General features: G+C 39.5%; 1 protein-coding gene across 1 annotated transcript; it reads right to left on the bottom strand.

The window, feature by feature from the left end:
• Nucleotides 1-8,955: 8,955 nt before the first annotated feature.
• LOC100706049 (uncharacterized) lies at nucleotides 8,956-14,058 on the bottom strand. Its single transcript, XM_003453295.4, has 7 exons — nucleotides 13,914-14,058; nucleotides 13,375-13,448; nucleotides 13,127-13,182; nucleotides 12,619-12,782; nucleotides 12,351-12,523; nucleotides 9,844-9,977; nucleotides 8,956-9,496 (listed from the first exon to the last, which is right to left on the bottom strand). Exons 2-7 carry the CDS (start codon nucleotides 13,439-13,441, stop codon nucleotides 9,314-9,316), a joined length of 777 nt encoding a protein of 258 aa, XP_003453343.2. The 5' UTR covers nucleotides 13,442-13,448; nucleotides 13,914-14,058; the 3' UTR covers nucleotides 8,956-9,313.
• Nucleotides 14,059-15,842: the final 1,784 nt, after the last annotated feature.

The raw sequence follows: 15,842 nt of genomic DNA, 5'->3' as shown, positions 1-15,842 counted from the left end.
ACTGGCCGAACAGGTCGACCGAAGATGCTATTTCCACTGAGCTTCACCTCTCCCTCTCCCACTTGGACAAGAAACACACCTATGTCAGAATGCTGTTCATAGACTTTAACTAAGCATTCAACACCATTATCCCCCAAAAACTGTTTGACAAACTCTGCAAGTTGGGACTGAGCACCTCTCTCTGCAACTGGATACTAGATTTCCTATCAGAGAGGCCTCAGTCCATCCGAATCGGCGACACCATCTCCAGCAGTATCAAGCTGAGCACAGGAGCCCCTCAGGGCTGTGTTCTCAGCCCTCTGTTGTTCACTCTCCTGACACACGACTGCACCGCCCTACACAGCTCTAACCACATCATCAAGTTCGCTGACGACACAACCGTGGTTGGACTCATCAGCAGCAACGACAAGTCAGCGTACAGAGATGAGGTTCAGCAGCTGGCGTTCTGTTGCAGTGAAAACAACCTGTCACTGAATGTGGACAAAACCAAGGAGATGATTGTTGAGTTCAGGAAGACTCGCTCCACTCACACACCACTCAGCATCCACGGTTCCACGGTAGAGACTGTTAACAGCACCAAGTTCCTGGGAGTTTACATCTCAGACGACCTCACCTGGACCACCAATACCACCTCCATCACCAAAAAGCACCAGCAGTGCCTGTACTTCCTGAGACGCCTGAAGAGGGCCAACCTCCGTCCTCCCACCCTCACCATGTTCTACAGGGGCACCATAGAGAGCGTTCTGACCAGCTGCATCCCCGTGTGGTTTGGAAACTGCAAAGTCGGCAACCTCAGCCAGCTACATCGTATCGTCAAAGCAGTGGCCAAGATCATCAGAACATCTCTCCCTCTGCTACCTGACATCTTTCACAAGCACTGCATCAGTAAGGCCTCCTGCATCGTGCTTGACCTCTCACACTCCTCACATGGACTCTTTTCCCTCCTCCCATCCGGCAGACGCTATCACAGCATTGGGTCCCGATCCTCCAGACTGCGAGATAGCTTTTTCCCGCACGCTATCAGACTCCTGAACTCACTACCGGCTCCCCCACTTCCCCTCACCACACACACCCGCACAAACCACTAACTGACTCTATTGCACTCCACATACCACTGCCTTTGTAAATACAGATGCTGCTCTATGGGCAATCCTACTCTTAGGAATCCTGCTGATGTTGGTCACTTTATTTCACTCAAGGTCACTAAATCATTCATAATGTAAACTGTAAAGCTGCTACGTTGGTCATTTTAAACCACTTCAAAGTCACTTTAAATCTCAATTGTAAATTGTAAATTTTAGACTGTTATTAACCCTTTTTACCTCAAAGTGTATATTTACTCCCCTTACCTCAGTCTCAAAGTGTATATATATTTATTCTTACTCTTCCTATATTTATTGTTGTTCTTTTGCACTGAATGGAACTGGAGCCTCGTCGTCTCATCTCTCTATATACTCTACTGTATATAGCAGAGATGACAATAAAGTTTACTTTGACTTTGACTTTGACATCTGGTTATTCATTGATAGCAGTTTCAGAAAAGTCACAATCAGGAAAGTTTGTAATGTCCGATTCTTGAGAAGGTTTTGGATATTCATGTACAGTAGTAAATCTGGTTATTTCTTCACATGTGGAATCCACAACCCATTGAATCAAAAGTTCAGTGTCAAGTTCAATTGACTCTTCATGCTCATTGCTTTCTGTGACAGTGTGACGTGTCTTAGGATGGTGAATTGGCTCTGGCTCAGATGTGTCTGCGGTGGAAGCAGGGAGGAAACTGCAGAGAAGCAACAGGTCTCTGGGTAAAGTTCAGGAGGGAACTTGCTTTGACTCTGGTTTAACAGTATAAACTTGTAAGTCACTTGCATGTTTGACTTCTACATGGATATCTGCCTCCCGTTTATCAGCAAGTTTATGCTTGCCACGCAGCTGCACATTTCTAACTAAAACTCTGTCCCCATGTTCAAGTTCAGAGAAAGTTATTTTCAAATCTTGCCTTATTTTTGTCTGCCACTTTCTGTGCGGTTTGAGAAGCTAACTTATAGCTTTCCTCTAGCCGTTTCTTGAGACTTTCAACATCTTGCGAATGTGTCACTTTTTGATCTTTGTTGATAGGAAGTTTGTATGCAAGATCAACTGCCAATCTGGCTTTTCTTCAAAACATCAATTTGTAGGGTGTAAACTCTGTTACATCACTACGGGTGCATTTGCTTGCATGTACTAATGGCATAACATAGTCTTTACTGTGAGACTTTTGTTTGGATTATGCGTTCCTAACATACTAAGTAATGTTCTGTTGAATCCTTCAGTGGGGTTATTAAGTGTGTGGTATGGGATAGTTCTTATTTTCTTTATCCCAGAGATCTCACACAGGTCCTTTATTAGTTTTGCCTTAAAATCAGGACCCTGATCACTGTGCAGGTGCTTAGGTATGCTGTAGTGGACAATGAATTGGTCCCATAGGCACCTGGCGACCGTTCTTGACTTTTGATTAGGGGCAGGTAACGCAAGGGCAAATTTAATTAAATGTCTAACTTATCAGAGGTCAATATGTATGTGAGTGGGTTACTATCTGTAACTACGGTGAACTAACGTTGGTGTATAGGGCATGCACTATGCTTGAAGGGAGTTGGATAATTAAGTTTGATGGAATGTTTCACTTTGCTCGTACACCCAAAGTCAAGATCATGGAAAGTGAATACTTCTGGGATGTCATTGAGTTGCTTGGTTATCCTCTCTTTCCACTCCTGTGGAATCGACGATTCACCAAAGTTGAAACTCAGCTATGTCCTGTTTGTGGTTTACTCATTAACACTGATGACATTGCGCTGTGACAGGATACAATGGAAAGCTCCCAGCTCTGTGATGACACAAGCAGACGGAATTGTGACACTTTGTTCTTTTTCATTTGTAATCATTACAGGCACTTTGTGTGGAGTTTGGGAAGGATGTGTTATCAAGCAAGTTTTAACACAAAGGCCACCAGGCAAGGAAGACTGAGAGGGGTGTTTAACTAAGGCCGTGGTTCCCAGACTTTTTTTGCAAGGCCCCCCTTTGTTTTACAAGAAAATCTTCGCCAAACCTGTTTGTTCCCACTATGACTGGTGTCAGACTGTTTGGATGAGTGTCTGGAAGAACAAGAGCTAAGGTTGCTATGTCAATCTGCATCTAAGAAGTCTTTTGGAAAGGTAATACACATCTCTATATAACCTGGTTTCTAGATTGTACGTTCCTGATTTTTTATCTTACACGAGTTGGTGTATTGTTATGTTTTTGGAAAGTCTCTAGCATTAAAGCTGACTTTGAGTTCACTTCCTGCCTTCTGGGTCCTGCATTCGACTCCTACTCAGGCTGCCACACAGCCATTTCTTGACCAAGGGCTAATGTTTAGTGGCTTAATTATGTGAAAAAGAAAGGCTTGGTTTAATATTGACCCAAGACACTAACAGTTTTCACTTCAGCTAAGGTACTTACTGATAGTTATATAAGCATTCTTATCTTTATAGTTTATGTTTACACTTACTCTCAACTCAATTACGTACACCTGTTTAACTACTCCATAGTAGTTAATTTATGTATTATCAGCCAATCACATGTCAGGTATTCCAATGCATTTAAGCATGTAGAAAAGCATGTACTTTGCCTCAGACTAACGAAGAAAGGTGATTTGAGTTTGAACATGCCATGGCTGCTGATGTAGGGTCTAAGTATTTCAGAAACTGCTGATATACTGGGATTTTTTTCTGCACAGCCATTTCTAGTGTTTACAGAAAATGGTCTGAAAAAGAGAAAGTATCTATTGAGCAGCAGTTCTCTGGGTGAACATACTTTGTTGATGTCAGAAGAGAATGAACAACCTGCTGTGAGCTGATAGGAAGGCAACAGTGACTCAAATAACCACTGGTTACAACCAGGTTCTCAAGAATAGCATTGCTGAGCACACAACATCATCATAGGGGTTTCATGATGAGGTTGTGTGCAGAGCTACAGTAGCTACAGAACTCCAGGAGTGGTCTTTTACTTTTTTTTTCCAACCTAGCAGTTGGCACTCATAGCAGCTTAGAACAACAAACCAAAGCTACATTCAAAAAGAAATTACTTTTCACCCTTAAACATGACACAATCATTTTGAGCAAAATACAACTGAAATATATAAAATCCAATTTCTATTTATTCAAATAATCATGAAAGAAAATGGCCTTGGTAAAAACTGAATGTATACCAAACAATTACATTTCATCAGTAAATTTAACATTTTACGTTACACATATCTAACAAAATTACATCGAAAATCTACATGTAAATAAATTAAATGCTGCCACAGTCAGACGGTAGCACCAGGGTCAGAACTAGGCATAAACAACATGAAACCACAGACCCATCCTGCCTTGTATCAGTCACTGATGCTACTGAGGTTGGTGTAATGATGTGGTAGATATTTTCTTGTCAAACAAACAAAACATATCACAAAGTGTAAATTGTTTCAAAGCAGTTTCTTAAACATGGTGTTCAGTGTCTCAAATGGCCTCAAAATTTACTAGATGGGAGATGTGCATCAACATTATGCAAATCTGCAGCAACTGTGTGATGCTGTCATGTCAACATGGACCAAAATCTCAGAGGAATGTTTCCAGCATATTACAAAACTAACGAGCATTATGAGCAACAAGGCTTAGCTAAAAAGTGTCTGTCTCGTAAATTAAAGGCAAACGTATCAAATGGTTTCATGAATTAAAATAGCGTTTCCAATGAACTGTCAGACATAGAACTCTTTTATTTGTGTCTGTATGTGGGTGGCATTTCACTGTCTGTTCTGCACTTCTGTACAAATGCTTACTTCATCTTTTCTATGAAATTTCTTTTCTAGGAATTTTTTTTAATGAAATGGGTGTTTTTTAAACAGCCATCTGTATACAAAGAAAGAGGAAACAAACACTGGTTAAGTCAAATCTTCTTCTTTCGGCTGTTCCTGTTAGGAGTTACAGCAGATCATTGGCCTCCATCCCACGCCATCTTCTGTCACGCCAACCCTCTGCACATCCTCCCACACTGCATCTGTCATGGGGTGGAAAAATAAAATTTTAAGTTCTTTTTTTAACAGTTTTTTTTTAAGAAATAAATTTTAAGTTGTTTTATATTCTGAATATTTTTTATACTGCTGAACAGTTGTTTTATAAATGAGCAATAAAAACTTTTGGGGTGGATTTTTTTTTTTACTGCAGAATAATGTTTATATTATATCCAGATGTAAATGATGTGATGTGGCTATGAAACAACAACATGTCTCCAGCTGATGTGTGTGTGCTGTCTTAAAATGGGTCATTTTATCAGAGTCATCAAAGACAGACGAGGATGATGTTCAAACCACAATTTCCACCCAAACACACATCAACACAACCTTTGCATGACTTCAGTATATCTGTAGTATCTCCTGAACTCAATATTGTATAAAAATGCTTGACAGCACATGCATTTAGAAATGACAAAGATCTTTAATGTGTAAACATGTTATTAATCTCTGTCTCTCTTGTTATTAATCTCTGTCTCTCTTGTTATTAATCTCTGTCTCTCTTGTTATTAATCTCTGTCTCTCTTCCACATCATGTCTTTATCCTGTCGTCCTTCTCTCACCCCAACCGGTCGCAGCAGATGGCCCCGCCCCTCCCTGAGCCTGGTTCTGTCGGAGGTTTCTTCCTGTTAAAAGGGAGTTTTTCCTTCCCACTGTCACCAAAGTGCTTGCTCATAAGGGGTCATATGATTGTTGGGTTTTTCTCTGTATGTATTATTGTAGGGTCTACCTTAAAGCGCCTTGAGGCGACTGGTTGTTGTTATTTGGTGCTATATAAATAAAATTGAATTGAATTGAATTAAACCAAGCTCAAAGGTTTTGCTCCACATCTTCTGTGCTGTCTGCATCCAAAACATATTTCCACTGCTACCCGCTACATTAACTGAATAACTCCATCTCCCACAATCCCTCAGAGCAGTTTCCCATGGCAGAGGCTGATTTTGCTGTGCAAAAACAAGGCCCATTATACATGTGTGTGGGTAATTCTTCAAAGCATTTTTAGGCATGTAAATAAAAGTTAAATGATTTCTGCTGTGCAATACCTAAGACATTTCAACTCTCACAGATACTGTCAAGGTGTGCCAAATTGGCCTGGCTATGTCTTCACTAAAACCTCTGCAACTTTGCTCTGTTTCACTTCAGCAGCATCAGTCTTTGCACAGATAATGTCCATAAGTTGATTCATGATTTTGTGGAATTTATTGTCCTCCGCGGTATATTTTCAAAAGGGTTATATGCCATCAAAAAATAATAATAATAATAATAAAAAAAAAAAATCATATTTTCCTGTGTTCCATCCTCAGTTACTTTGACAGAGAACATCTGCTGTAATATTTACACCCGAAGGAGTCTAAAAGTGTTAGCTTTATTTTGATAACATGATTATTTACACAGATTAATTTTGGGCATGTCATTTTCAAACAGGAACCTCAGAAATTACCCTTGGGGATTAAAAATGTTAAAATAAACAGATTAATGTAAAAGAACCAGAGAGACGAGTCCCAAGGTGCCCTCTGCCCTTAATCTATTTTTATGTTCTTCCTTTTTCTTTCTACTTTCACCTTATTTGGCTTTTTTGTGACCAATCCCAGAGGACCTCTGTCTGCAGCTTAAGGAAGTTTAAAGTAGATGCTGTGGTGTGACTTTCTAACAAATAGGTACCAAACCACCCCACTTCTTCTTTCTAAACTATTTTCTCACATTACATTTGTGCTGATGTTGCGGTCAACTTTGTTATTTGGTTTTCTCATGCAACAAGTTTAAAAGTTTAAACGTTGAAAGTTTATATGCCAGATGAAAAATAGTCTTTAATCCTGTGAAGCCTGAAACATGAAATAATTGCCAGAAAAGTCAATTTTTTTTAACCTTCTGACAATTTTTTTAAAAGAAATTAAACATCAATTTGCATATATGCGTTTTCATTTTTGCTGCACCTGGCTTTTGTATGCAAATTATTGCCCAAAGTAGAACTTTGTGTCTCACTGTACACATCTCAAATACTTGTTTATCAAATATAATACATTTGCTGGATATCACTAGACAGGTTAGTCCTTCAAACCCGCTTTGGCTCAAAGCACCAATGATGTGCTCAACAAGATCACACAACTGAAAAGTGTGAACACAGAGATGATTTTAGTAAGTGTGGTGTTGAATCATTATATACGACCACCTATGCAGCAGCATAGAAACAGATCTGAACGCTAAAACGTAATTTTAACAAATAAATTCTCATTGTTGAGATTTGGCTTTTTTGCACACCTATAAGTCACATACAGCTAAGTTGTTACGCCATGGTAGTAATAATAGTCATGGGTGATGTGACGGAAGACTGAGTGAGAAAGGATTTTACTCAGAACTGTGAAAGTGCAGTCCTACTTGGAGCCTTGGAAGGGACAAAATGATGACATCCAAAGTATGAGTAAGCAGTATTGTGAAAGCTAGAGTCCTGACGCTGTGGGATTTGGTTCCTCAACTGCCACCCAGGTCACCGGCCTGTGAAAGGAATCTTTCTTTGTTGCATTCTGTTTAAGAGAGTTCTCAGTCTATTAGAGAGTTCTCATGAAAATTTAAAGTAACCATGGTGTGTAGTCAATACAAGCTGTGCTATAAACGATCTGTCAAGGCTCTCTGTGTGCGGGCAGGCAGAGAAGTGAACCCAAGTGCAGGACTCTTGGAGGCAGAGGTAAATTCAGAGAATAATCTCAGCTTTATTGCTGACCAAAACTACAAAACTCAAAATGACACAGGAACAGAACACACAGGCAGGACCGATGGTGAGCAGACGTTAACGTGGCAACCCTGAACAGAAGAAAACACAGAAAATAAAAACCGGAGGAAAATGAGGGAATGAGGACCAGATGAGGAACACAGCTGATTCAAATTAACAGGGAGACGCAAAACTAGAGAGATTGACATGAGACACAGACTTTCAGAATAAAACAGGCACCAAAACTCAAAGGCACTGAACTAAACTTCTATTAAACACTAGAAATAAATTACAATTGGAGAAAGAACCCAATCCAAAAAGGTGTCTCAGAGAGGAAAGCCATAAAAACAACTGAGCTCTGAGGTCTTTTATAGAGTGCTGGCACACCGGGCTCAGGTGTTGACAATGTGATGGATTGGAAAACGCGTCACATCAGCCTTCCAATGCCAGCAAATAAGACCTGACACTCAAGCAGACCAAAAAGAAGTCAAGGTGGTGTGGGTCATCACAGAGAAATGTCAGATTTGAATGGTGTGTCACAATGTAGATGGTTTTGTGCTCATAGGTCATCTGGTATAAAGCACCTCAAGGTGACTGTTGTTGTGACTTAGTACTGATGTGATAAAACTGAACTTCCATAAAATGTGGAAGCTGCAATTCTTATTAATTTGAAAACAAAATTGCTCTATTAGTCCAACCCCCTCAAATGTGGCAACCATGGAAAGGATGACCTTTTGACAGTACAGTATGACTCATGAAGATTGCATAAATGGTTCCTGAATGAGAGTTTTCAGAGTTATTTCCCCACTAAAGACAAAATTAAGTGCTGGGTCTTTGGAAGCTTTACCTGAGTAAAGGAGAAGAAGATTGTTTAATCAGGAGTAGCGCGGATGCTACATTGTTACTTGGTTTCTGGATCAGCAGCAGCACTACCTGCTTTTCACATTTTTTTTAATAACAATCCCAATATAAGGCTATTAGTATCGCAAGGACAGAATACATTTCTTAGACCTTGCAATTTTTAAAGATAAGAAAGACTTTACATACATCTGTATTTAGAAAACCAACAGAAAGAAACATTATATTACATGGAAGCAGCTTTCATCCAACTTTGCTTAACCCTTTCATGCATGAATTATGACAGCCTCAATCAGGATTTTTTTCTGAAGTATTTTTATTCATCTTTAGGCATGAAAAGAAGATTTTTGAACTTCATTTTTTTAAACATGTACTTTTCAAAGAGTTTTTTACATGTCCACTTAGGTAGACAACATACATTTTGACTTATGAATTTGAAAAACGAATAAATAATATACACTGTGTGTTGTGTTTATGTGCAATTATACCATCAACACTGACACAAATACAAGAAAAAAGCCTTTGAATAGCTGTCCGCTGTATGGGCCACTGTGTGTGAAAGGGTTAAAGAAAATATCTCTTTTTGTCAATTCCTATGACCAGGAAACAAAAGTTTCAAAAATAATAACATTTACTAAGGCTTCCAGACACCAGCCCTTCAACCAGTCGCTGACACTGGATCACCAGCCATCGGTTGAACCGTTGTGCACGACGACACCAACAGTATCACTCCATTCACTCCACTGAGATGATCCAGAGCAGGTGTTTGTTATTCGTGTCCTCATTCTCAGTTTGTAGGTGCGTGTGGCATCTGAAATTGGCTCTCTGTAAGACTGCTGGGCGATCAAGTACATTGGTTGCTCCTGTTTTGAAAAGAGTCATTAAAAATAAATAAATAAATCTTGGGTTTATCTCAATGTTCCTCTGTACCTCAGACTGATCTGACTGTCAACTTCTATTGAGTACAGCTAAACCTAACCTGTGCTATCAGAATGTGTTATTTATTGCTTCTGAGAATGGAAAAAAATGTAACCAGCATTTATCAAAAGATGTTTACATTTTCTACTTAATCAAGTCATTTTTGTTTTTCTCTAATTAAAACATTGAAAATACTTTAGTCCTCACAGAGTTGAGCTTTTCACCAAGTTTGTCTCATTCATTAATCCTGTCATATGTGCACGAGAAAGATCCGTGATCAGAGATACTGTACCTGATCACCTTTGTCCAGCTGGTACTCAAAACAATAAGGGTTAATGACTTCTCTGGTGAAAGGCAGACCCCATGATACAACCAGGGCTCCATCTTTGACTGAAGCATAGATGTTTGGAGGTGGAGAAAGGAGCTCTGTCTCACACACACACACACACACACACACACACACACACACAATTAGTAAAATAACTGGAAACATTTAATTCTGAATATCTGCTGTAGATTGTGGCTAAAATACACTGGAGTCTGAACTGAAACTTCAGGTTACCACTCCATACTCCCTATACTTGGCACTAACCCCGAGTATTAGTCACAGCCCTCAAGATCTCAAATGACAGAAAATGTTAAATTACTGATGGAGAAAAATTGTCAAAAGGTTTATTTAGCTAGCATGTTGAGAATAATTCATAGGAAAACAATGATCAATAATAAGAACTGCAAAAAAAAGAACTTTTATCATGTTCATGACCAGTGTTGGGACTAACGCGTTATTAAGTAACGCGTTACAGTAACTACGTTATTATTGTGGTAACGAGCACGGTAACTAGTTATTATGCCAAAACCAGGAACGCGTTACTCGTTACTGGGATTTAGATAGGCTCGTTACTCGTTACTTCGTGTGGTGGATATCGCGGAGCTTCCACAGATTCAATAACATTAGCAAGTGGTGGAGGCCAGCAGGTGGATGAAGGAAAAGGGAGGCAAGAGGAGAGACCCGAGGCGGCCGCCGGTCCGCGTGTCAGGTGAACTGAACTTCAGGTAAGAAGTTATGACCTGCAGTCTATCGGAGTCAGATATAAACCAAGTTTAGGTGGAGTTTATTTTCGGTATGCTGACATTTTCGTACTGCGTGCTAGCTAGCATGACGGAGTTTCTATACAGCTGGGTGGGTGCTATGTTACTGATGTTGAACTTTATTTTGTTCATACGGTTAATTATTAGAGTTTCCAACCGTCCCCTAAAAAACAGAATCGTCTGGTATTCAGAGAAAATATTACGCGTTTCGTACTGAGGTGAAAAGGAACACAGTTTGTCCCGGACTTCAGCTACAATGAAAAAGACACAAAGCTGAAGCTGCACAGCTGCCTCTTCTTCTCTCATTCTCTCCTCTCCTGTTTCTACTTCAATCACGAAACTGATCAATGATCAGCTGATCGGCTTTTCTCTCTTGTTTATTTATCGCCCACTTTGCGCTAGAAAGAGGAAACCAGCGGATGTCGCTTAAACAACAGCAGTACGTTTAAGTTTGATCAGCTGTTGTTAGAATGTATTTAATATTAATTTCTAGTATCAGCTGATGTTTGCTGGAGCCACAGCTGTAAAGCTGCTGGTCATGATATCGGTTTGGTTATCTGGTGAGAGGGAAACATGAAGATGAAACCAGGAGATGTCCTTACTGAATCATCAGAGCTGAACAGGTGATGGAGAAACAGGTTTACCTTTTAGGTGACATGACTGAGTTGAAGGGAAGTTATGAACTGTTTCTGAGAGACAAATAACACCAGCATCCTTTTCTACGTAGCTGACAGCTGGTAACTGTGCAGGGGCGGGTCTACCAAAGTGTTGCCAGGGGGGCCAGGTAGGGCATTAACAGGGAAAGGGGGGGACAAGGAAATACTTTTCTTTATTATTCTCATTTAAAATGTCTCGCTTTAAAAAAAAATAATTATCTGAGTCTTACAACAAACGATTGATAGATTGATACATATATACCATCAGAACAGTGTACATCACTGTCACAACAGTGTTTATTTTCATTCAAAGGCTTTATGATTTTTCCTATAATGGTGGGCCGGTCTCTAGTCAAAATGCCCGGGACGATTGTTTTGTCCCAGTCCAGCTCTGTATGCAGCTCATCTGCAGTCTGGTGTTACCTACATCTTCCTATTCAGAAGGCAGAATTTCCAAGTTCTGAGTACAATCAAAAGCACCACGACTGCAGTTTTTGTGTTGGATGTAAAAAGCAGGCTAGAATCATGGCGGCGGTCAACGACGGTCCAGGCGTGGGATTTCTCTCATGGAAATGTGCACATTATTTTTTCCTTTCTATTGGTAGGTGGCACAGTGCACTTGTGGCAAGTAAGCAAGCTAGAAGACTGGCAATCTTGCTGGGTATCCAGTTACGGAAGCAACACATTAACAAGAGAATTCTGAGTAAAACCAAAGTTACTTTCCCTAGTAACTAGTTACTTTGAAAGTAACGAGTAACTTGAAGTAACTGAGTTACTTTTTTAGAGAAGTAACTAGTAATGTAACTAAGTTACTAATTTAAAGTAACTTACCCAACACTGTTCATGACCCACTGCATATTCTTGTAAAACGATTCTGGTGACATGGCTTTGTGGATGACAATGTTACAGTGACAGTGTTGAATTAACTATAATGAATTTTACTGTTTCTACGATTTTTCCTCACGATCGATAGATCGATAGATAGATATTTGTATTTTTTAATCTGATCTATAGCATTATCATTTATAACTACTTAACAGTGTTGAAAAATTACCCAGCATGTCCATGTCATACACGTAGGTGTAAGACGTCCACTTGTTCTGCATGGACTTGTTCAAATGAAGGATAACTTCTGCCATATTATTGCTGAGAATCAAAGACGCTGATCCAGCTCTTTCCACAGAAGTATAATTTAGTGACTTAACCAGTATTTCATCATCACAAACGCTGGTAGGGGAGACAGAGGAGATACGGATTTAAAGCAGTGTTACAGCTTATTGTACCTTATTTGTAAATAAAGCTCTATTTAAAAATAAGAATACCTGATAAACACAGAGAGCTGAGCATCCTTCTCTAAAGTGTTGAATGACCAGGAGCAGTTGAGCTCATTTGTCGGGTAGAGGAGGCAGATAAACTTCTCCTTTATATCTGTAAGGTCTTCATAGGAATCCTGCTGAGCTGAAGTCCGTATGAGAACCATAGCCAACTTCACGTACAAGATCAGAACATTGAAACATTAAAAAAAGCACCATATTTATATTTGTTAGTTAGAGCCATACATTTTTGGACAGTGATGACTTTGTGTAGTTCTGTCTCTGTACACCAACACAATGGTGCTGAGGTAAAGAGTGGCAAGCCATTACAGCCATTTTTATACATAAAATTGTAATTCCTGTCTGGATTTCAATGACTTCCTGATTGTTTAATTTCAAATCGGCTGTAGTTGTGTACAGAGTCAAAACTACAATAACTGTGTCACTGTTCAAATACTTATGGACCTAATGGTACAAGCACCATGTCTGTATGGTCTTTAGGTAGGTTTATTTTCACCTCGTACTGGTCATCCATTTTCTCTTGACAGGCATTCAAAGTGTGGCCCTCAGATTCTGGGGGAAAACAGTGACAGAAGAATAGGAAATAAAGCCGAACACCACCCTGATTAAAGTAATATTAAAGGAAATCTTTTGTTAAAAAAAACAAAACACCAGTGACTTAAGGTCAAATGTTTTCATAGCTATTCCTTATAGCCCATTTGTTCACAGAGTATCTGTCTACATTGTGATTACTCTTTTACTTACCACATTGTGAGAACCACAAAACCAACAAACTGGACCAAATAACAGGATGAAGTGGAAACAGCTTCATGGCTGATCTGAGTGATACAAATGTGCACATACACGCGGGCATTAAGAAGCATCCAGCATTCATTAGAAAGCACAGCGACGCTGCTGTAGCACTTTTCAAAAAGCATTTTCCTGTGTTACTTCCCCCTTTTTACATGCGTACATACAGAAGTTGGGACGTCTCAGTGGTCACATAATCAAACACAAAGAAACTTCTTTCCTCATACGAGATTTACGTCTTCACTAAGTTACACTGACTTGTGAATTTTAACAACATAAATGCAATTTTCCATTGCCACCAACTACTTTTATCCACAGAAAGGAAAGGAAATGATAAGTTTGCTTTGTTTATACATTCAGAAGATAAATAGCCTCGACTATGATTAACTACTCTGGATTAAAGCTCTCATATGAATCAAATCGAATAAGAAAGCCACCTGTCATGGTTGTGTTATAGTAACAATGCTATAAAAGAAATAATAAAAAGCTGTTACCTTCAGTTGTCCCTCTACTGTCAATGACTGTGATTCTCTGCCTGAGGACAATGACACATTTCTGAACAAAGAAGAAGCATGACGTCACGTACTGTAGATTCAGGAAACCTGGAAATCTTTCTGTGAATTTATTCTGCTTCACTTATGTATGCTGCAACAGCAAGTCAATCAATTGATTGATTATCCAATCATTATTTTTAAATTATCCAAAGTTCAGTCATGATGGCAGCAGACTGAACAGAGTATTCCACACATCCCTTTCCCAGTGACACTTTCAAGCTCCACCTGGAATAATACCAACAGATAGATGCAGTAAAAACAGAATCATACTGTTTTGGTTTGGTTTTTACTGTAACTTTTAAAATCATTACGCAGTCAGCATGATTGAAATAGTTTGGTTTTTTTTTAATTCTGGGTGGGGTAAAATGTCTTATAAATGTCTTTTCTGTTGTATTAATCACATATTTTAATCATATCATTTTAGCATAGCAAGAGCACCCCTGTCACTTAGTTGTATGCATGTGCACTGCAAGTGGGCCTTATGCTCTATTACACACACTTGATACAGAGTTGGGCCATTGTAAGTTCATGGGAGACGTTAATGAGATTGTGAGACTCCTTCTCCTTATCAGGGAGCGATAGGCCAACATGTGAGAGTGGTGGAATGTTCTTTGTTTGGGAAGGTTTAAAGAGTTCAGGGCGGTGTCCTTCCTCAGAAAACTGTTTGATGTTTGATCTGAACATTTTCTCCACTGCAGTGTTTTCCTTTTCCTTTTCCTTTTAATAAACCTCACTTCAAAAGACACGCTCACCTGGTAGTTGGAGTGTTATTTAAGATTTTCCACAACAAGATCAACCTAACAGATCATACATTTCTGTAATAATACAGATATTATCAACCTACTTGATACTTGAGTTGGAATTAATTTTGCATTGTCGTTAAAAGGCAGCATGGCCTTTCTGTTTGTGTAAACTGACCCCAAAACCCCTTTTGGGTAACTGTGACAGGAAACGATGTGATTCATACATAGTGTTATAACAGACACAATAACCCACTATCACTAGAACGTGGTTCAGTGCTGTCCTCTTGTAATAATGTCCAGTCAGAGATAATGTCACAGCACTGGAAAACTTTATTTATCATTGGCACACATTAAGCACAAACTGTAGCTGGCCAGTAGGGGTGTGGTTCTGAAATTGTAGGAAATAATATAAACATCGTCTTGATGCGTTCTCAGTCATCCAGGAAAGCAAATCTCCAAAAAGTCGATTCTGTTCATCTGGACGTAGCGTTTTGTGGGAGAAATGTTTTGTCACTCATCCAAGTGACTTATTCAGTCTCGAAGAAGAGACTGAACTGCCAGGAGTTGTGGCCCCAAAGTACATCCAGGGAGAAGGTGGTCACTGATACAAGTCAATTCTTGCCGTTATGCTGCGCCATGTGGCGTGGGATATAGCAGCTAGTTGGAGTATTCTCAGCTCTACAATCAAGTTTCAATTTTAATTTCAATTCAATTTTATTTCTACAACGGCAAATCACAACAGCAGTTGCCTCAAAGCGCTTTATATTGTAGACCCTACAAAGATACAGTTTAGTTTGAAAACATAACTTCCCCTTTCCCGTATCTGAATCTCTGTTGTGTAGACAAGGACATGCTGTAGTGACTTCAACAATCTGCGCTCTGTACTGTGGAGCACAGGGAATACTCCCTCCTTAGGTGCAGACAGCGTAGACATATTATAAGCCTGTAGGAGCTATGTTGCATACAGCTTAACTCCACCAATGTCTCAAGAAACCTAATAGCTTCTTGGTCTTGTCATGACCTGGTGCTGGCTTTGGCAGTGCAACAGGGTAGCACATCCATTTGCCATAGTCTCTCCAACATCTCGAAACAGGTTTGCATTCTGGCACTGATAGGTGGTGAAACA

This window comes from Oreochromis niloticus, linkage group LG18 (genome assembly GCF_001858045.2).
Source record: "Oreochromis niloticus isolate F11D_XX linkage group LG18, O_niloticus_UMD_NMBU, whole genome shotgun sequence".
NCBI classification, from domain to species: Eukaryota; Metazoa; Chordata; class Actinopteri; order Cichliformes; family Cichlidae; genus Oreochromis; species Oreochromis niloticus.
The sequence above is the reverse complement of the archived record's forward strand: the minus strand, read 5'-3'. Positions and strand labels throughout refer to the sequence as shown.

What these genes read in the sequence shown, in the direction of transcription:
- LOC100706049 (XM_003453295.4), bottom strand. Translation starts at nt 13,441, where the DNA reads ATGAAGCTGTTTCCACTTCATCCTGTTATTTGGTCCAGTTTGTTGGTT. An exon ending in TTTGTGGTTCTCACAATGTG is followed by an intron (nt 13,183 to 13,374) that starts GTAAGTAAAAGA and finishes GTTTTCCCCCAG; the next exon opens with AATCTGAGGGCCACACTTTG. An exon ending in GTATGACATGGACATGCTGG is followed by an intron (nt 9,978 to 12,350) that starts GTAATTTTTCAA and finishes TGTGTGAGACAG; the next exon opens with AGCTCCTTTCTCCACCTCCA.